The sequence below is a fragment of the Alligator sinensis genome, unplaced genomic scaffold, assembly GCF_000455745.1.
Source record: "Alligator sinensis unplaced genomic scaffold, ASM45574v1 scaffold810_1, whole genome shotgun sequence".
NCBI classification, from domain to species: Eukaryota; Metazoa; Chordata; order Crocodylia; family Alligatoridae; genus Alligator; species Alligator sinensis.
Genome location: NW_005842691.1, coordinates 125,780 through 148,916, shown reverse-complemented (window position 1 = coordinate 148,916; position 23,137 = coordinate 125,780). Strand labels below are relative to the sequence as shown.

Here is a 23,137-nt window from a genome sequence, read left to right as displayed (position 1 = left end):
GATTGCTTAAATAGGTATTAAATACTTTTAATAATCTCAGACCACATCATTATTAGCTTTACTCTCATTTTGTGTCAGACTGTCTTTACATGGAAATTATAATTAAGCTAAATGCAGAAGCCTAGTAGAAAGTTAGTTTACTGTAAGTTAAAAAAGCAAATTAAATGTGCTGGATCTGTAAGTAGAAAGCTGATTTGTTTTGTTTAACACATCAACTTAAAATGCTAAATGTATTATTTATACTTAATGAAATAACTGCTTGTTTCTGACCCCCATGTCCTTCAAGATTTTAGATGCGATAGTTCTCAGTCTGAGGAAGCTCATTCTTGGGGCTCTTAACCTCATGCTGAAGGGCAGGGTGGGTGAACTGAAGCCTCACCACACCTTGGGAGGGCTCAGAAAACCCTGCCCCACTCTCGGGGGGGGGGGGGGGGGGGGGGGAAAACTCCTTCCTCATTTTCTCAGATCCCAGTTGGTTTAATTACCTTTGAATGAACTAGAAAAGCTAAGCTAGCTGACAAAAATTAAAATAAAGAAAATATCTTCTCTGTATTTGCAGATGAGGCTACAGATATTAAAATCTTAATACTTCAGCAAACTCTGAGTCCAGATGATTAATAACTGACTTACCTCAGTTCAATATTCTTTGCATCTTTAGCAGCAAACAGTGCTTGAATATTATTTTGCATGAAAGGATTTTAACATATTAGTCGATTTACATCTTAATGAAATTGGTCATAATTTTAAGAGGCCTATTTTAAAATCTTCTAAAAGTAACGCACACATGGCAAACATTAACAGAGGAAAATATTTTTTAAACTAAGAAACATTGTCTATGACATTCCAATATGAATAAACAGAAATAAAATACAAATACAAATAAAAAAAAATACAAAAAAGCTAAAAAAAGTAAGCCTTTGGGGGGTTTCAGTACATTTTAAATACATCTATATTAAAGTTCCTGCCATTACCACTAGACTAGGTTAGGACTCATTCTAGAAAGAAGACACAAAGCTACTGTATATTCATTATGGAAACTATAGTATTGTGAGGATAACAATAGCAAAAAGGGAAGCCAGAAATGCTTGTCATGTTTTTTAGATTACATAACCCCAATATAGCAATACTGTGCCACACTGCCTTGAATGAATGCTAGCCTGAGTAGGTACATGGGTATGTTTATACCTATACCACATCTACAACCACAAATGCATTTTATCCATATATATTAAATATAGTTAACTTCAAAAAACCCATATCTACTCCCCCCATTATTGCAAATATAATTTCAGAAATGATCAAGTAGTTCATTTGGTTTTTTTCTTCCTTAGCCATCAACAGTTTTATAATAGCTGCTCTGCACTGAGAATTGGGTTATAATTCTGACCCTACCTGCTAATTACTTTAACAAAAGGAGCTCTCTAGCAATCTAGAAACTGAGCTTCCTTTGGTGTTTTCTTCTTCACAGCTACCACGCAACTCTCACTAAAAAGCTTAAGCTTCCAATACCCTGTATACAGGGTAGGATACCAAAGAAGGATTCCAAAGTACAGGAAGAGTCAAATTTAATGGTGGGACCAAATTTCTCTCTTTTAGGGCTCCAAAAATTAAAAGTTTTTCGTCTAGCATTTTCTGATATCAAAATCAGATGAAATTTGATCCAAGTCAGTTGGATGATTCCCGAAATCTACTTAAAAAGGTATCAGAAGAAGTTCAAACATCCATACACGGTTGTGTAGAAAGTGTCAAAGAACTGCTTGGCAGATTTTCTCTACCACTGTGCAAGAAGCAGCCACACTATAAGAAGCAATTGCTAATGTCCCCATGGGACACACAAAGTCCTGTCATGTATGCTTCCTATACTACATGCTTAAACCTATTAAGCAAGGACCAAAACAAAAAATGGAGTTATACTATCTTGAACCAGAATGAAAGAAAATGAGAGTCTGAAATGGCAAATTCTTCAACTCTTCAGTCCCATAATATCTAGGAAGCATCAAACTTTTTATCAGTGGACAGTTAAAGCCTAAATGGAAGGAGAATATGTCCATGTTTTGAAGAAACTGAGAATTCATCTCAGGATGAATGTGCAGCACCAAAAGAAGCATCACTTTAATTCTGTGAAACAAAAATCAAAAAAAGGAACCAGCACAAGAGCTGCAAGCCCATCTTGAAAACTATTATTAGAACAGTTATGTTAACGGAGTTCCAAAACAAAGGTACAAAATCCAGGGGTGTCTATACACATGCAGAGAGGCTGCTCTGACGCATTTTAATTGCAGTCTGTTGGGAGCATGATAATTACCACACTCCAGCAAACTCCAGCATTATGTGCCTCAGTGTTCCCCCGCTGAAAAACAGCGGCGGGGGTGCTTTAACTAAAGCTGGTTCAACAAGGTTTAGTTAAAGCGCCCCCACTGCCATTTTTTCTCTGATATTAGAAAATGCCCTAAGTCTGATTCACTGGGGCTGTCTGCCAGACAATCAACTGATTGTTGATTGCAGGCTGGACAGCCTCACTTTCAAGGCCTGTGATCATCTGGGATAGGACTGATGACAAGCTCACTGTTAAAACGGAGCACCCAGCAGCTCTGGTCAGGCTGATGGGTGCAGGGAATTAGAGGTTTCTGGCAGGGAGACCCAAAAGGCTTCCCTGCTGGGGACTTTAAATCTCTGTTTAAAAGTTTCTAGCAGGGAAGCCCTTCAGCTTCCCCCTTCCTCCAGCTGGGATCAGCAGTCAACTGGTTACAGATTACTTTTTGGTCCTAGCCCCAAAACTGACACTCAGCTGACTGTCGCTACTACCTACACGTTAAATCTAAGGTGTCACAGAAATCAGCCATTAATATGTTCTACATTATTTGTGGAAAATTTTTTTATGGCTTGCTTCCCATTTTATAGTGCTTTAAATTGGGTTCATGTGTAGCACCATGCCCATTTATACTGTGATTAACATACTAATTACAACATAAACATGATTTGTAGATAGGGGTCTATGGTACAGAACGTAAAAAGAGACATCCGCATTTACTGAAATGAAGTACAACTAGCTTGCAGACTACCTTCTGAAACATTACTAAGGCTAAAGTCATTATGCTGAACTCAGGTATTGATGTGTGACTTCGTTGTTTGTATATTTCTTGGTTATATTCCTAATTCAAGAGACTGGCACTGCTGTTGATAACTGTATACTGGAACTCCTGCAGCAAAAAGATTTTCAGTAATATTCTCTAAAAGTACCCAAAAAGAGGGAGGGGTTTTCTAACCATCTTGACAAGAATGGAAGCAAAGACATTCTCCTAATTAAACCCACTGAACAAGGAAGGCACTTTGGAGAACTGGAGTGTTTTCTGTCCTCCAGAAAGCACTCCAGTTCTATAATTAAAATAATTATTATCAAGATTTGTTTGACTTATGGAAACTTTCTTCTGGGGCTTCCTCATTTTCTCTCTCTTCTCAGAATGGAAGATGGCTTTAAAGCAGCATTAAAGAGAGCCACTGTATGAATAAGAGTTCTAATGAACTGCATAACATTCAGGTCCATATTTGGATCATCAGTTCTTTCCCTCACCAAGTTTCTTGCTGCGGTTGGCCTTAGTTTCCCAGCAATATCTAGCAGCTAGGGTTCCTATGCAGTGCCTGCCCTCGGGGGAAGGGAATGCAACCTCTGCAGACCACCCAGCTTCCAGGATGGAAGGGGGTCCAGGCCACAGAAAAGGTACCAAGGGTCAACTCCACACAGGGAGCAACTCCTAAGTCATCTCTTCTGAAACTCCATCCTTAACCATCTAAGAACTTGATTGAAGCATCTTATCCCTGTCAAACGTAGAAAAGAGACTGATTAATGAAGGCAAGATGCCAAATGAAGAGAAAAAGGAGCTAAAATCTTCTTAAAGTGCTTTATGGAACTATGTGATTATGGACAAAAATAGAGGGGAGGCAAGGCAAAACCCAGTTTCCAGGATGCCTGAGTTCCATGTCACAAGATATAATGGATTCTGATATGAAAGTGTTTACTGGGCCCTACCTATCATATAGCTCATCTATGCAGGATTAAAAAGAACGGAAGCTGGTGCAAAAGGAAGCAGTTATGGGGAAATGGTATATCCTCTCTCCTCCCAGTTGGCCAAAGCAATAAAGGTCACGCAAATTCACAGTTATTTAACACCCAGCATTTAAAGAGATGATTGAACTAATTCCCAGTTTTATTTATTTAATTTTCATTACATAAAACAAGCCCTGAGGAAAGAGTCAAAGTGTCTGCTTGTGGGACTTTTCCTCTCTCAGCTAATATTTCTGTACACTAGTTTACAATACCAGCACAAACTGAGAAGCTACTTTCTACAATATGCAAGATAGGACTTCTTAAAATTCTGCAAAAATTATAAGTTAGAGGAATCTGTGAAAGGCACAACTCAATCTAGAACCCAAACCAGGCTGCTTTTGTCAGAGGCAAGTCGTCTTCCAAGCAGGCAAGCATTCAGCTCCAACTGTCCCATTGTATCCATAACAGGTGTTCAAAAATGGTCAGCAATTTGGGAGATCAATAATAAATGAGAAAGCAAATTAAAGCTTCTTAATATCAGTCTAACCCTGGGTTGTTTGTTTTTTTCTTACAATACAAATTAACTTTCAACATCAACTTTCTGGCTGTCCAATAAGATAGGCAATTCCATGGTTTTATGTCTATAGACTCCAAACTTGCATTTTACCAGGTATAAACAGCAGGATGCAAAACAAAGATTTTCAAGGGCTTATGAAAAAAAAATGAAACAGAACTGAAACCTCTTAAAATTAATTATTGATAAAACAAGAGAGATTTATTTCTTTGGAGTACCATACCTGATTAGAACTGGCTTTTTCAAGCCTATCGATCATAATTTCAAACTGCAACGGTTTAATTTCCATCTTCCGGTTAAGTCTATTTAATAAGGTCTCATCTTCAGAATCCATATCATAATCTGGTTGTTCATTGTCCAGATTAAAGGCTAAAACATAAGTAAATACAAAAGCATTATTTAGATCAGAACCAAGCTATGGAGTTACTAAATCACACGCCAATAATTCCAAAATAAATAGCTGCTAAAAATGTATCAGGAAACAAAAAATAATTTGTTACAGCAAATTAGCAGACTTCAAACTACCTGTTCTTTACTCTACCTTTTTTTTTTAGTTTAAGTTTATCGTTATCCATGTTAACAAAAAAATATATAATTTTCATAATTTTTAAAATTTATATAAAAGGTATTTTTCTTTAGTAGCACTTTATAAAGAAGAAAGCATCAGAGTCAAGTTACAGTAAATGAGATGCTCAACTATGATGATGAATAACTTATCAGGTCAGTGAACAGTAATAAGGGCTTTAAAAAAAAAAAAAAAATGTATCCATGGGATCATGCCAACTTAACATCTCTCACAAAGGGAAAGGCATAACGTGACAGCTGAAACAGTCCTTACACTCCTATATGGTAAGATTCTAAAATATTAAAACTGAAGTTACAAATTCTCAGACATGAGGCAAATGAAAATGGGATTTCCAATATCATCTTAAAAATCGATCACTTTATTTCAGATAAATTAGATACTTAATACACATAGAAGATTTTTTTTCTGCATCTCATTTGTAAAAGTTCTAGGTTAAGATCAGCAGACTCAAACCACTATTAGTCCCTGGAATAAGAACAGCATATTAAAATCTGTAGAGAAGCAGTATAGTCTTTCTCCGTACTGTCCTGATGACATGACCCAGAAGGACCCTAACAGTACCAAAAGTAACTCAGTACTTCAAATGTGCAAATAAGATTTGCCCCAGAACCCTGGTTGAGAGTCTCTGGTCTGGACTCTAAGCGTATTATTTCAACTGAACTTAGTTTGGGTTTTGTCATTATAAACTGACTTGTTTAAAAAAAAAAAATTGTGGCCACACCCAATCTTATACTAAGTAAACTTAAATGGATGATTTAAGTTACACTAGCACAGCTTTTGTGTACAAGCAAACCTTTTACTTCCACATCTGGTGCCTACTGAGCTTCTCCTTTCCCCATTTACTACTCTTCTTTTATCACCACCTCTCTACCCCATCTTAACAACCCTAATAGTATGCCTTCACCCTCATGATAGCACATCAGATGGTGTGCTTCTAGGATCTCCTGGATTCACAGCTTTGAATAATCCAGTTAATACTATGTCCTAACAGGATAGTAATCATATAAATGCTCTGAGTTAGAATGCCATACTCTTTGCTCAAAGTGGCCCTATTATGTTAAGCACACAGCCTCAGAGTGCTTATTTTCTGGAACAGAAGTACCCAGAGCATCTTCCTGCTCATCTTTTGCTGCAAATTACATGGCCTAGATTTTCCAAGGGGGGCATGGGTAGGTGGAATACTTTAAGAATACTCATTATTAATTAAATATTTTGTAGGTTAAGGGAGAATTTACTTCAGTTGTAAAAAACAAAACAAAACACAAAAACTTAACATAAAAAATAAATTGGGGCTGCTGGAGCAAAAATATTACCATATCATTATATTGAATTTTTTCTTAGAGAATCTGAAAAAAAATGGAAGTTACTTTTATTTGTGAAATATGCTAATAGATGGTGGATGATATTTACCTAGTAAACCTTATCGACTAATTACTGATATCCTTCTGTATAAAAAATCCTTGCCTTTTAATCTGTTCTTGCAAAAATGCTTTTACACAACAATAACAGTCTCTCAGAGATAAAGACCATCTTTTTAGAATATGCTAGTATAGCCACATAGCAATATTTACTACTTAGTAGTTTGCCTCGTCAATACTTTCCTTGTTCAGACACAGTCAGAAACCACTGCCTTCCTTCCCTGCACAAAGTAACAGGTATAATAGCCCTTTTATTAAAATGAGAAATATTCAAATCCACTATTTCCTCTGGTTATTTCTTTGCACCAGCATCATTTCTGTTTTATTCTTAGAGAACCCAGACCAACTTACTTTCATACAACCACTAATTTTAAAAAGTCTATATTATTCAGAATGCAATGGAAAAACATAGAAATAGCTATCACCCACATGGATTACAACTCAAAAAAAATTATCTGAATTCTCCCTGTGAAAACAACACAGAGACAAAACACTTCTATCTCTGCCCAAGTCTACAGACTGCTTAGAAGTACCTTGTAAACATATCAAGGTTGTTGAAACACCTACAAGGAAAGAACAAGGAGAATCAATAGATTATCTGTTTCTGGGACAAGAGGAAGTTTCAGTGTAGTCTGTACTGTAACCAAGCCTAACAAAGAAGTCAGGATCAGAGGACTTCAGTGCTGCTCAAATTGCTTCAAAATAACTTTATCAACAATCTTTCCCAAAGATTATGAAAAATGTGCATGTTATGGTGATAAATGGAGGTCAGTGATAAGAAGATTTCTCTTTCAACCTTTTAGCCCTAGATAAATGACCCCATGTGCTAGCTGAGACCTGTGTGCTGGATCTGGCTGCAGAGTGATCCCACACACTAGCCCAACTACATGTGTCAGATCAAGCAGTGGCCCAAGCCCATGTAAGTGCTGGTGCTTAACCATCCCATGCAGGCACTGACAAATATTCCAGCAATAAGGAAACCCAAGGCCTTACCACAAGTTTACTGTGGTAACAGCTAAAAAGAACCTGAGTTATAGACTAGGATCCTTACAGCTATAAATATTGTATAAATACAGAATAAAGATGGTTTATGCCTAAACAGCCCATAATAATCAGATCTAAGTGGGGGCCTAAGCTACACGATGCATGCCTAAACACCTCCACAAACAAAGCTATTAAAAAATGAAACAAAAATAAAACTTTATACTTGTTTCCTCCCAACACAGACCTATTACTACACAGGTAGCCAATTCCATCCAAATCGGAGCTATTTTACTCACAAAGTTGAAAATTCTGTGCAGCATGAAATGAACACCTCTGTATTTTAGCAAAATCTACAAAAGATTCATTAAACTGCCTGTAACCCAGAGTACTTCTACTGACTAGGACTTCCATACACCCTACAATGAAGGACCTACTCTTTACTTCTAGTAGTCGCAACATAAAAAGTTTTCAAAAAAAAAATAATACTGACCTAGACAATTATTAGCTACAGGGTTTGGGGTTTAAGTTAAGAAATGCAATTAATTCTCCAATGGTTTGATCAACATAACAAATAATAAGTAGCTAAAGGGGAAAACCTACTAGTTGTTATAACATGATTCTTAACATATCCATGGACTCCACAAAACTAGCCCTTTGGGATATTCCTCCCTGTATCCCATTCCTCAATTTCTGCTTAGTATTTCAAATGAGAAACTGAAATTTATATACATTAACCCTCACATTTTCTGGGTTCTCCCCCCATTGCCCTTTAATATTATAGTAACTTGGCCTCTGCAGTTGTTAAAAGCTTCCTCAAATTAACTTAAGGGAAATAGAAGAACACGTCCATGAACTTACGCTGAATGTGAATGAACTGCTTTGGTTGTTTAAACTCTCCTTTGTACAGACGATTATAATAATTAACATTGCTCTCTGCTTCAGGAACTGGAATAACCATGCTCTCTTTCTTTTCCCTAAAAACTTGCTGTGCTGATATAGCTCGTTGCAAATGGTGTTCCTAGAAGAGAAAAAAAATAACATTTGAAATATATGCATCATAAATAAGAATATAAGAACAGTCTATTTTCCCACTGCTATCACTGGGTAAAATGAAATGCTGGGTAAGTTTTTTTTGGGGGGGCAAGAAGTGGGTGTAAACAAAATCTTAAGCCTCTTTTAAAGGGATTAGAGGGGAGAAACTGTAGACTGAGAAAAAAAACCCAACACATATCCTAAAATATTATATAAACATAGCAAAGAGCTTCCATTTTTAATAAAAGGGTTAAATGTTCTAAGCTAAACAGGTTCTAAGCTCAACAGATACTTAGAAGCACCATGCAACAAAATCTTAAAAGGAAGGCATTACCTTCATAAAGATCAGAAACACAAACAAATACATATTAATTCCGTACTGTTTGGTTCAAGATCTATAATTAACCTAACACACTCCTGATTTTAAGTTTTCATTTAATGAATTTTTTTAAGCCTTTAGAAAGATATTAGTTACCTACATCCATTTCTTTGGTAACCTAGGTTAGTTGAGAGCAAGAGACATACTTTCCTTCATAGAAGAGAAAACATTTACAAAACTTTGATTCCTTAAATATGCAACATAATTGCGCTCTATTTTACTTTGGAATCTTACCATACTAGAGACAAAATTATAAAATCATAGAGAAGGGCTAGAAGGGACCTTCAGAGGTCATCTAGTCCAATCCTCTGCTGGAGGCAGGATCAGTCCTATCCAAACCACAAAACTATATGGTCAATTTGTTGGATGTTGCATATACTTTCAAAATCCTTTAAATTCTGCATGTTGTTAGTAAATTTGGTGCAAATCTGGCTAAACATGTGAAGTAGCATAGGAGAATTGGGATTGTAAATCAGAGCTGGGTTTTATAAAATGTTTGTATTACCATCCATGCAATAAAGAAAGCTGCTAGAAAACAAATGTATTTGCAGCTTACTTGGATTCACAACTGTTGCTTGTGCAATCATGTTAACAAGACATGAACTCCTATGACACCTATTAACCAGATCTGACCTTCTAGCAATACAAAATAGGCAAGCAATAAACCCCAAAAGCAAGGGCCTGAAGACGCTGCCTGAGGAGCGCAGCTTATTCCACATACCCAATTTTTGCAGCTGCTGACAAAAGCTGTTACTAGACTACTTATAGAACCTACCTGAAAGTCAATTCTTTCATATCATGTTATTAGCTAGTTGCACTATAGCAACATCCCTTTCTACTTGCTGCTTTAGAAGAAGTTTTCCTCCTTATGTGTAACACTTTGTATTGATCTTTGTTAAATTTCAATTTTTCGTTTATAGTTAAGTTCCACAATTTATCCAGATCCCTTTGAATGTACATCATATCTTTCAAAGCAGGGGTCAGTTAATGTGGCCTACAAAGCCACTGGATGCAGCCCAGTGGAGGGGGAGGGGAAAGGGGTGTTATTCCTTCAGCAGTGGTGAAGCAGCACTGGTATGCAATTTTTCCCAGGTTTTTTTTGTTTTTTTTGGTTTTTTTTTTTTTGGGGGGGGGGGGGGGGGAAGCGAGGAGGGGGATGAGTAAAAACAGTAACAGGATTTCTAGTTGCATTCCCAAGCCCCCAGTTTTCCTGTCTTTCATTTAACTTACTAAACTTACATTTGATACTTTGAGGACATACTAATAACTATAATTAGCAAGTTTATTTGAGAGACGGTATTCCAATATATTTACATATATTCTCTTTCACCTTTTTCCTCTAGTACTTATATTCCAAGGAAACGAAGATTTGCTTAATCTGTGCAAGATGAAGATGTAAGACATTCAACCATTCGTCTTTTAGAAGAATGATAGAACAGAAAAAGGGCTATGAAAATTACTGAAGGCAAATCCTGAAGACACCTTGAAAGTGACATGTCATAAACTGAAACACTTTTAGAGATATTTTCTAATAAGATAAGGAAACTCGATTCATATAGATTTAAAGAATAACTGCACTGAATGAAGAAGGGATAGAGAAATGTAAACTGTTTGAAAGGGGAGATACAGTAATTGAAATTTCAGATGCCTCTTTCCCCCTACACAATGTTCTACATGTTATTAAATAATGCAATGAAAAATTCAAATTCTCTCAAAAAGTATATGCAATACTACAAAATGGATGCGATTATTTCCCTGTTCTTAGAACTTTATGGCATATCCCATAATGAAAATTAAGATATATCAAGTTTTAAAAAAACCCTTTAGAATCAGAGGGTATTATGAATTTCTGAAAAATTCTTGACAGATTAGCCAACAATTTTATACAAGAAAAACTGTATCAATATTTTTCAATTTGAAGCACTTTAAACAGCTTTAATACAGAAAACAAAAAAAAGTGTATGTTAAATTTCAGTTCCTGCAAGAGCTTAAAAATCTAATTAAAAAGACAGTAAACTTCAAACATAATCAGCTCTTTAAAATGCATTTAAAATAGTTTTAAGACTATTCAGTGATGTATATTACCTACATCTCTGCCATTTTTTTGGTTACACAATATGGGTATCTTATTTTTTAAAAGTATTCATCTCCCCTCTTGCTCAACAAAATGCCCAAACATCTGAATCTGTATAAAGAGGAAAGAGTAAAACTGAAAATAGTGCTGTCAAATTAACCAAAAGAAGTGAGCAGACATTCTCCACTCCAATGTCTAAAATTCCCTCCACTTTTTAGTGGTGCTATACAAAAACATAAAACAAAATGGGAATGCAAGCTGACATATTCCCTTAATGCCAAAGCTGTCCAACTTCTCCCTCACTGCATGAGTGCTCCTGTGCTGTAGGCTTGGATACCTTGCCCTGCCCCCAAGGGCAGGACAGCAGCAGGAAGCAGAAGCTGGAGGAAGGAGTGGGAAGCTGGAGGAAGGAGTGGGAGCCTGGAGATCCCAGGATGGGAAGAGGAGCACCTGGGACCACATGTTAACCCCTTGGAGGATACCAGTTGGACAGCCCCAATTAAATGCTAATAAAAACTGAATGTCCAAATGACAACTAGCAAGTGACAAATACTAATGACAACTAGCAAGTGACAAATACTAATTACTACTTGAGCATTTGATTATACAAACAAACATGCACACACACACTTTCAAATAATTTGGTGGGCTGGATCCACATTGTGGGCTTCAAGCAAGCTAAATGATCCACCTCTGAATCCTGCCTATAGGGCTTCTCACCACAGCTGCCAATGCTGCTGTGTCAGTATACCAGCAGCCAAGATGTTAATGTTGCTGCCACTCAGCCATTATCTGCCACAGATGCTGAAGCAAGTGTCAGCATGGCCAGCACCCAGGGCGTGAACACTGCTGCTGCTTTTCGCCACTGGCAGCAATTGAGAAAACACTATATTTCATGGTGGTGGTGTTAACCCCCTGGATGCTGGCCACACTGACACTGGCTTCAGGCAGTTCCAGGGTCAGGGTATAGCAGTAGCAGGTTAATATTGCTGGCACTCACGATGAACCCCCCCGCAAGCTAGATCCCCCACCTCCATGGGCCAGATATTCGACAGGCTTACTATTAACTAGCACAACTTCAACTGGAGAAATGAAGAGTGCCTCCAAAAATCGTTTACTTAATAGTTACAGCATTTTTCTTTTTTTTAATCTTTTCATGTACCTCTCTTAGATTGCAAGGGGAAGCTCTCCTTGTCTGCTGCTACTGACAATATAAATCAGGAGTTGACAACCACAGTCATAGTCCAGATTCAGCCACAGAACCACAGGATCCAGCCTATGGAGCTGGTAGGTTTTGCTAACACTGTACCACAGGGGGCTTCAGTGGAGGGAGTTATGCTTATGCTTCACTGAACAGTGGATCTGAACTGTGGGTTTCTAGCAGGCTGGATGACCCATCCCATGAGGGTTCTCATCACACCTGCTATGTCAGGGCCAGCAGCTAAGATGTTAATGTCGCAGCCACTCAACCCTACCTGCCACAACTGTTGCAGCTGAAGTGTCAACACCCAGGGAGTGAATACTGCTACCCAGTCCTAGTGCTGGCTTTCCTCAGACCTTAGCCAGGTTATTCCAGCCCACTGCAGCAAGAAGTTTGCCTACCACCAATACAACAGCAGTCTCCTGTGAGAAAATCTATCATGATAGTAGGACATAATTTGTAGAGAAAGGGGAGAGAGACCATGCACGTGCACGCAGGCACCAAGCTCTTCTAGACAAGCCAGTCAATTAGAGCAAGTATCTGCATTCAACCGATAAGGACAAGCACCCCAAGACAAGCAATATATAGTCAGCCTACCGACTAGTCCACATACTATTACCTTCAAAAATACAACCCCATATTCCCACAAAGCTTGACGTTAGCACCATTTGATGGGATGAAAGTTTCTAGCCCCAGAGAAAGAACAGGGCAGATATCTTAATGAATGATTAGAACTTTATCCCCAGTTTGCATGACCATCTGGGACTGTTCCTGACATTTACCCACAGATTGCCTGTGGGCATCCACAGAATCAAAGGTCCTTGTCCTCGTTTCTACTTACAGATATATCTTCTAGCAGTAAGTGCTGCCTTCTCCCTTCAGAGCAGAACTCCTTAGAGGTGTGCTCAAACCCCTGGTTCACAGGCCTGATCTGGCCCAAAGCCTTGTCAGCTAACCCACAGGTTTCCCCATAGCCTAGAAATTTGGCAGTAGTGGAGCATCAAGGCCCTGCATACTGAATCAGGCACCTAACCCCAGGGCTGGATGGGCAGTGCCAGGCCCCCAGGACTTAATCCTGGCAAGCTGGGATAGGAGGGGATGGTGCCATGCCCCCAGGGCCCAATCCCGTGGGGAGGGGCAGTGCCAGACCCTCAAGACTCAATCCCAAATTGCTGGGGTGGGAGCAGGCAATGCACGACCCCCAGGGACCAATCTGTGTGTGGTGGCAAAAGGGGGGCAAGAACCCCTCAGGAACCAATCCCAGGAGGAGGGGGCAGTGGCAGGCCCAAGGGCCTGCTCCCAGTGCTCAGGGCAGGGAAAGGGCAATTCTGGGCCCCAGGGCCCAAACCTTGCACTTAGGGCGTGATCTGGCCTACAGACCGGCTCCACCCCAGTCATCTGGTGCACAGGGGCCAAAAGCTTGAGTGATCACTACTGCCTTAAGAGAACTGCATGTGCAACTTAAGACAGATTTTTCTTCTTCATACACTTTCTTGTCCCAAGAATAAAATATAAATACCATTTTTAAATGACCATGGAATAGTACAGTTGGTCTAATTTAATATAAATCTTGACAGACAAAAGATGATTAAGATCTACTTTATATCAAAAAGTAAATACAGGTTAAATATGCATATGGTTTTCCATAAGTAGTTTCCAGATAATAAATAGATTAAACTGGAATTAAGACTGAATAAATACCAGTGATTTAAGGGTGTGTGTGTATACACATTATTTCGCCAAAATAAAAACTTTAGATGTCAAAAAAATTACAGTTCCATATAAATTCAAAAGAAATACGAACATGTTTAATCTGACTGAACTTGTTTGTGTTTCTTTTAACCTGAACTTCAAATTTTCTAAGTGTATAAAAACTCTGCTTTTGGGTAAGGACATAATGCCCCCCCTTTTTTTTAAACCACTGAATCACTGATAGTGTGTTCACTTGCATACCATATGCACTCCCCTCCCACCCAAAAAAACAAAAAATACAAAAACAAACAAACAAAAATCAGCCTTCTGAAACTAGAATACATATCTTAAGCAGGGAAACTATTTTTAATTCATTGGAATAGAAGCATGGAGACACTGCTTTAATGGCTGCCACTTCTTTCTAGCCACCAAGCAGCAGTGGCAGAGTCCAGTGCTAATCATCTCACAGCCTCTGAGAAATTTGCAGTAGCAACTGGCTGAGCATTGTAGCTTATACCTGAAGCAACAACTGAGCTGTGCAAGGGAATTAGCTACTGTATGCAGTTTATAATTTCTTGAGAAGGTTGTAGCGTGGAAAGACTTGATTAGTTACGGGACCTTATATAAAGAACTATTTACAGTAAAGAATTAACAATCTTGCTACTGCCTTTGCAAGGGTCTGGGGCAGGTATGGGCAAAATGTGGCCTCCAGCCTACAGCAGCTCACTAAAATTCCTAAAGTGGCCCTGCAGCCAAAATAACTGCCTACCCCTTATGTGAGGCCTAGTCTTGGTGCTGTACTGGCACACCAGGAAGTTCCTGCTGCCTCACCCAGACTCTCTCCTGGGATGCTACATATCCTGGACATTTTAGGTTTCCAGGAGAACTTTATTTTGCATCACAGTTGGCCATAAGCTTTGAATGTTTTTTGGTTTTTTTTTTTTTTTTAATGTTCTGCCCTATGTGCATCTTATTCCCTGGCAAATGATGTCTTTTTTTAAAAAGGGAGTATATACCTTAGGTTCTATCTTACATAACTTACATCTAAGGTTTTTCTTGGGGAAATTTTTTATTCATAAAAATGTTAACAGTAAAGAAGAAACTCAAGAGAATGTTACCTGATGATTTCTGACAATATGAAAATATATAGTAATTAACATTCTGGGTCAGATTCACCATTATATTCCATCTGTTTTAGATCAGCCAGAGTATGGATTAGTTGATTTCTTCCTGTACCCAGATTCTCTGGCCCATCTCTCCCCCACATGGTTTTTCTCAACATCCTTACAGATTAATTTTGAGAGAGGTCACGTATTATTTTTCCTACATAAGACAACAGTTCACTCTCCTTTCTAGTTCAAGACTGATGTCCATGCTAACTATGAAACTGCAATTAGTGGTATCATAATGGGATACAGCTGGCCTGGGAATTGCAGGTCAGGCCAAATTATTTATTTATTTGTTAATTAAACTTCTGAGAGTCAGTTTGGTCAAAGATGGAATAGTTCAACACCGGAAAAAAATATTTTAAACAAAAGTTGTTCCATCACACACTTCACCTTTTTCTGTTGTAAAAATACATTTTTATTATTACAAGCTTCAAAGTGCTTCTAAATACACCGTACAAAATTTTTCTAATTTTCAGATAAGCTCTATGAGGTAGAACTTATCTGTAAACACTTAACAAATTATTTTGATACTTCTGAAAGAGAATTTCAAAATTAGTATTTTTGCAAGTGAGCTCCCAACAATAGAATTTGGATTAGTAACAAATCATTTCTGCAAAATTTTAACTAAGGGGTGATATTTTCATTATTATTGCTAAGTCACAGAAAATAGTCAGCAGGTAACAAAATCTTATCTGTAACTTGTCTGTCTTGATGACAACTAGTTACATGTACACAGTACTTCTCCACATTTTAAGGAAGTCTGAGAGTAAATAAAAAAAGGGAATTCCTGAACAAATTCATCCAAATCAGATGAAAACCCTTCCACATGCTCCCAAAAGCTAAATATCTCTCTGCCCCACCTGCAATCCAAAACAAAATGAAAGGAAAGGGAAGGAGAAAACCCATTAACACTGAGTGCCCAATGTCTAATATTGTAGCTATTGAAAAAAAAGATTTTCAACCCCAACTGGAAGGGATGACAAACAACAGACATGCAATGTTAGTGAGCTCTATAGCAAATTTCCCTGTCACCCCTGAAAATCTCAACCACAGACAACGCAGAGAAAGTTCCAGGGAACACCTCTACACAAGACTGGTGTGACGCTTTTTGTCATAAAACCCAAAGTTAGTCCTGGAAAAAGGGGCTTTGATTTGGCTCTCTCTTCCCAGTCTTCCTAACTGGGAATAAAGTTTGTTGGCTACCCTGTCCAACGCTAGCATTTATCTTTCTTTCTTCCATAAATAATTCTTTTCCACTTGACAACTGCAGCTGGCTCTGGTGTCCCTGACTCCTGAAACATTGTAATAGTCACTGCCGACACTTACTATCATGCATGCATAATATACAAAATACACATTAAGACAACACAACATATACAAAACAAACTACAATTTAAACCAGTGATTCTCAACCAGGGCCCAGGAATACCTGATGTGCTGCTAGATCCTTTGAAGGGTGCAAAGAGGTGTGAGAAGATAAGTGAGGTAGGAAGAATTCAACAGATAAAGCAAGCTAAAGTCCCCACCCTCATTTCCCAGCTCATCTGCAAAGAGGTAAGTACCATACTATCTAAATTTGTTTTTGAAGTTGGGTGCCACTCAGCTCACAAAAGTTATGGACCTGGAGTCCAGCCAGGGGTGCCTTGAGTTCAAAATGGTTGAAAACCACCGATTTAAACAAAGTTAGATGGCACTGATTGCTGGGGTGCAACACACAAAAAAGTTTAATTTGATCTTTGCTGAAAAAGAAAAACAAAAAAGAAAATGGAAAATTCAGGCAAGGGTAGGATTCAAGAAAGGAAACATTCTTTGCTTAAAACCCTGTTAAAATGTAAATGGAAGATTTATCTTAGATGCATTTAGTTGAGGCTAAGAACTATCAACTCAGTGTTTTGACAAAAATCAAAATCACTTCTGGTTACTGGAAAATGAAAAAAGTTTTGAGGTTTAACACAGTAAATGGCTTGTGTTACTCCTGTTACCCTACAAACATACACCTTAAGAGTCAAATACATTTAAAACAGCATTCACCAATATTGCAAATTGCAGCAATTTAGAAAGACTCATTAGGATTTCTATGTTTAAAAGAAATGAACTCATTATTATAGCACTGAGTGTGGCATTTTGTCCATGGGCTGATGGTTTGTTTATTTGTTGTAAACTGCTATGAGCCTTTAAGATAAGAAAGTCTATAAACCTAATAAATACATAAATAATTGAGATAAACCAACCTGTTTACTCATAAATTTCAAAGACATAAGTCCATCTTGTAATCACGGAATAGACAGCTATACAACTGTAGTTCTGATTTTCAAATAAAAACACTGCCACCTCTAATTTTTCTCCTTTGGTTAATCCATCCAACCTATAAATGCCCTGAATAGCAGGGATCCTGGTTTTCTCCAATTTAAACAAAATTCCCAATTTTCGGTTTTAAAAAAATAACCCCAAATCCACATTTTTCTGTGATTAAACAGAAACACCACTAACGCCAGCAGCAGCTCTATTGAGCAGGGCAGCTCCCACCTCTCCCTGGTGGTGCAGCCCAGTCTGGATCCACAGAGCCCTGCCAGCCAGTGCCCCACACTCCTACTGCCCCGCTCTGGGCCTGGGACACCGGCATAGGCCCCATACTCCTGCTTGCTTCCACTCCACCCTACCCCTGCCTTCCTGCCCACCCACCGGCTCCTGACTGCATGGCTGGACCGTGGGGCTCAGCAGGAGCTTGCCCAGCCCCAAGGACTGGGACAATCTCCACGTTCCTCCCCTGCCTCTGTTGCAGGAGCCTGCCAGGGCTTCCCCTGGGTCTTACTGCCCTGGCTCCTCTCATTTTTGATAGGAACCAGGGGTAGATAAATATAATTTTCTAAATTTTTTAGGGTCCCCGTGGGCCGGATAGAATGGCCTGGCAGGCCGGATTCGGCTGGCAGCCGTACTTTGCCTACCCCTGCCCCAAAGGAAACAGTTTCTTTTAGCAAACATGTTTTGTGCTGCCACAATGAGTCATACAGAAACCCACAGGTGACTGGTAGAGGGGCCCCCGACAGGGCCATCCCCGTTGTTGACATGGCCAGCGGTGTCTGAAGGTGCTCACCAGCCCCGTCCCCACCACCAATGCCACTGGTGGCGCCTGCGGGTGCTCACCAGCCCTGTCCCCACCGCCGATGCCACTACCGGCTTCTCTGGGTGCCCCCTGCCCAGACTCAGGAGGCACCAGTCACCCATGCAGAAAACTTATTATTTCTAAAAGGAACATACTTCCTTTTACAGTTGTATCATTCTCACCTCTTCATCCCTGGCCTAGAAATCTCTTCTCTTCTTTCATAGATTAGATGTGGTTACTCTCCCTACCCAGAGATGTATAGAATTTTAATCAGAATCCTAGTAAGCTGTGGCACAGACTCAAACAATTCTCCACCCCAAAAGTCTTGGCCTCCCTTGGAACTGACAGAGAACATAAAGAAGGCTTTAATACCACTTAAGAGACAAGATAAACCAGATGCCCATACACTCAAAAAAGCTTTTGAGTAGAGAAATAAAGACACACAAAAGGAAAAAGTTCTAGGAATCTCTCTTGGACTAGAGAATTTAGAAACTATCTGCCTCAAAAACAGAACTAGCTCAAAAAAAAAAAAAAAATCCAACTGCTCTCATTTTAGAGCTTCTTCTTATATTAAAGCTACACATTTATTTAGAGGGATTAATACAATGAAAGAGCGTGTGAAACATGACCAATATTTTTCTGGAGTGCCATCATAACTACAGCTTATCTAGGTGGCTGAAAGTACCAGACAAGACACAAAGAACAAACTTCATTTTTGACAACCCCCCTACTATTGAGATAATTATTCCATTTCAGAAGGCCTTCAGAAAAGGCCTACTACTGACTGCTCTACAGGAGCATAATTATCTTGAAGGCATCAAATCTGAAAATATTAAACTATATAACTGCTTAATATAGTGAACATTCATAGACAGAAAAAAGATCTAGTGTTAAGGCTGTACTTAGCTGTAACTCCACAACAGCGATTCTCAACCAGGATACCACAGCACCCTGGGGTAACCTGAGATCCTTTCATGGGTAACACAGAGTTATCACCCAAAGTTAGCATTGTTAGGTGCACAAACGTGATTCATAAAAGAATCACGAGATTTCCCATAGGAATCCAAGTGTCAGAAACATTCTGACCCAGTGTGGTCCTTCAGACCTCTCTACAGCAGCAGAACTGCTCCATTATTTTTCTGTAGTAAAAAAAAAATAGAGTGAAAGCTAACAGCTGACATTTTCCACAGAGTGCCTTGATTTAAAAAGGTTGAGAACTACTGGGTTATATCAACCAATAAGAATCCACTTTTCCTTGGAAAGTAACTGATGTACAAAATGGAAAAGTTTATTAAATGTAAACTGAAACTTTCCACTTGGCAATTTTAATTGCTTTTATTTAAATGAGTTTACCCCAAAGTGATCAGTCCAGCACAGGGGGCATCCAATCATAAGCATACCTGATCCAGGATGGGTAAAGGGGGGGAGGGGGAAGGGGGGGGTTGCGCACAAGGAAACTGTAAAGACCCTCTCTGGAACCTCTAGGATTAAGGTCTGTCTATTAAACTAAAACACAGTAAAGGTTTCATCTGCGCTGGGTACATGCCAAATAATTTTTCCCCCCCTGCACTTCACTAAAGTGTTGGGCCAGATGGCAAAAGACAGATTTATAAAGGCAGAATGGAGAGTGAGAGGAGAGCCAGGTCATTATCAGATGTTGAATCCCATCAGGTGTCTCCAGTCACTGCAGTAGCAAAGCATGCAACAATTAAGCTATTCACCACAGGAGCTGGCAAAGAGCACAATAATGATGTAAGGACTTCGGAAAACTTTTGGTGCTACAGTAGTCTATTTCATGTACCATACTATATTCCAAACTACAAGATTGCTGGACAAGAAATATCAGCCATATCATGCCTAGAATTTAGACCAGGGACTGAAGAAAAGATGTATATTTTTCCTGGATACAATGATTAACTTTCATTGTAAAACATTGCAAAAAGAGGACTGACAGATAAAATACTATGGTAATTCATATCAAACTGAATGCAACTAGTAAGTAACTGTTCACTTGTGATAGTGGTTTAGATAATGAAGAAGAATAATTGTTTAGCATAATCCAAAAGCTCATAATAAAGGGTTATGAGATGATTTCAACTACAAGAGAAAATGATTTAGCTTCATAATGATCACTTGACACATTACCTAGTCCATTTGATAGTGGAAACTCCAAATTGTGACCCCATAGCTTCATTATCTTGGCTAGAAAGATTAGACTTTTGTTTTGAATGACGTATTTTTACAATATACAAAGGTTAACAAGCTTTCTTTCTAGAAATCAAAGTTCAAAATTTTAAAAAGAACCAAATTTTGTCTACAGGCCAAATTATAAAATTGGCATTAACCCCCCCCCCCCCAAAACAGTGAAATTTTCTTTGCCTTCGTAATTTAAAGACAGATGGTAAAGAACTTTGATTCCTGAAGTCCTATTTGACAAAACAAGACATCATTTTATCACATTAGCCATCTCCAATATCTACACAAATTATTATCCACTGCTTTAAAAAGTTCCATCCATTTTACCTGAGATTTAAACTTAGTTATGAAAGACTACTTTAAAAAACAAACAAACTATTTATGTGGAATGTCTTAAGTTTCTATCCTGCCAAATTAAAAATGCACTGAAATGAACTTCATCTCAAAATTAAAATATAGTTATTAGGAATTCCATTCTCAGGCAAAACCTGAAAACATGAAAAGATTCTAAAAATGTTCTTTTGTCTGAAAGTTATGATCCTCTGTTCAGAGATGCTTTAAAATGGAACACAGACAACAACTGTATGTGTGTAACTCATTGCCAGCAAAAACTATCATTACAAAATAAACTAAAATTATTCAAACTTAAATGTACAATTTTCAGCATCTTTAAGTACAAATATGAAGCAATAAAGATAAATAAATCTAGGAGACTCAAATTAAATTGTTATACCTTCATTAAAACAATCAACAGATAGTCAGAGAGCACAAAATGTTTGCCTAGACCCATTCAATAGATTTACTTCACCTACCATGCTGAAAACAGTACTCCCACTGAAATAGCCTCAATGCTACTCTGCAACCAGGATTTCCTCCCGATCCTTACAAGATAATACACCTGAGCAATTTATTTTTATTTTCCTGAAAATTTTCTTCAATGACTACAGCCAGTGTACCTAGTCAGAAGGAAACTCAAGAGAAAGCAGCTGTGTGAGGGGTAGCTCTGAGTAACAATACCGCAGAAGGACAGACTTCTAAAGTACTTTCATCCTTCCTTTAACAAACACTTCAAGGTTGCGTCCAGATGATTGCGACTGTGCGGCATGTGACAGTAACAACGAACAAACCTAGGCACAAATACTAATATTAACAAAATTAATGTCTCATGTAGTAAACACCCAAGTACTGAACCTTCTTACTACTCAAAACCAGGAAGTCATCATGCAAACAAGAAAACAAGCTTTTTTTTTAATTCAGTCAGCTTCAAAAATGAAAGGTTAAACTCAAGTAAGTGGGGAGAGATTAAACTCCCCCCCTAATTTATAAGTAATACAAGTTGATATAATTAACACAGGGAAGAAGATATTTTATCATGTTCCCTTGTTTATGTAATAACTATGCACCTCTCCTCACCGACATATCTTTGGTTACTTGAGATTTGGGGGCGGGGGGAAGGGCAGAGGTTAATTGTTAAAACATCTAATATTTGCTTACACCCTGGTTTAAACACAAGCAAAGCAAAGCAAAGCAAAGCAAAGAAATGCTATGTAAACAGCAATTATTTTTGTAGGTAGCAAAACAAGGTCTTTATTTTACAAGCCCTCAAATCAGGTAAGTAGTTCCACTGACTTCAAAACAGATAATCATGTGAATATAGCAAGTTCTCACAAGAGAGGAGGGCTAAAGAATGTGTCTTCATCTAAAAATCCCCATTGACTTTACTTATATGGAGAAAAAGAATATACAAGCTAAGGTTTTCCTGAAGCCCAATTAAATGATTCAACTCTATTTGTGTACAACACCTGGAAAATGGAAAATGCCAATACACAAGCATTAAGAAAACGAATTTCTCTCTTTAGAAACACAATCCAAACAAAATTGAGACCAAGATTCTTTTAAATTCTATATACTATAACAAATATTACTACACAAAATACCAATCAAATCTGAAATGTCAATTCTCATATTCTACAGGACAACTAAAAAGTGCTACAGTTGAGAAAACGTCACATATGCCACATGCCCTCTCAATAACTAAGCTAAAGTTAACTGCTGAATACTATGCATATAGTTATTTCTCAAAGTTAAATAAGAGATACCTAATAATACAATCTGAATTGAAATGGAACATAGTTTATGTACTCACAGAAACACAAGAGCCTACTCAAACTGGTAGAAAATATCCACCTTGATCAACTTTGTTTTGCACCAGGGCTAAGGACAGAAATTGCACATAAAGTGGTATAAGCAATCAGAAAATAGTTCAGATCTATAAACACAGCAAAAGTTCAGTGCACATAAACCACTTTCAATAGGGCAAAATTGTTTAAGATAAACCTGGATGGATGTAATATCAGACTTGAACTTCTGTCCCAGATCACCTCCAGATTTAAGTTAACTCTCAGCCCCTCAGCATCCCATGATGCTTTGCACCTTCCCTGCAAACCCCTCCTACTTGCAGAGCGGGTGGGCTAGCCTTGGCCCAAGCTGTCTGCTCCAGCCAAGCAAGAAGGCAGGCTCTAGCACCCCCTGGCTTCTTGCCTGGGCCACGGCAGGCAGGTGGGTGCATTTCCAGAATCAAAAGTGAATGTCTGTTCACTTGCTTATCGGTCCAATCTGTGCAGCGAAGATTGAATCGATTCAGTCCTGGGCTTTTTGACTCTCTGTACTTAGCACAGAAGTCA

General features: G+C 38.4%; 1 protein-coding gene across 1 annotated transcript in view; it reads right to left on the bottom strand.

The window, feature by feature from the left end:
- The window catches only part of EPC2 (enhancer of polycomb homolog 2), an 83,458-nt gene that overhangs the window by 48,146 nt on the left and 12,175 nt on the right, over positions 1 to 23,137 (bottom strand). The window contains exons 2-3 of the mRNA XM_006034009.3: positions 8,466 to 8,625; positions 4,843 to 4,988 (exon numbers count right to left, since the gene is read on the bottom strand). Coding sequence (XP_006034071.1) covers positions 4,843 to 4,988; positions 8,466 to 8,625 — 306 coding nt within the window. The remainder of the gene's footprint in view (positions 1 to 4,842; positions 4,989 to 8,465; positions 8,626 to 23,137) is intronic.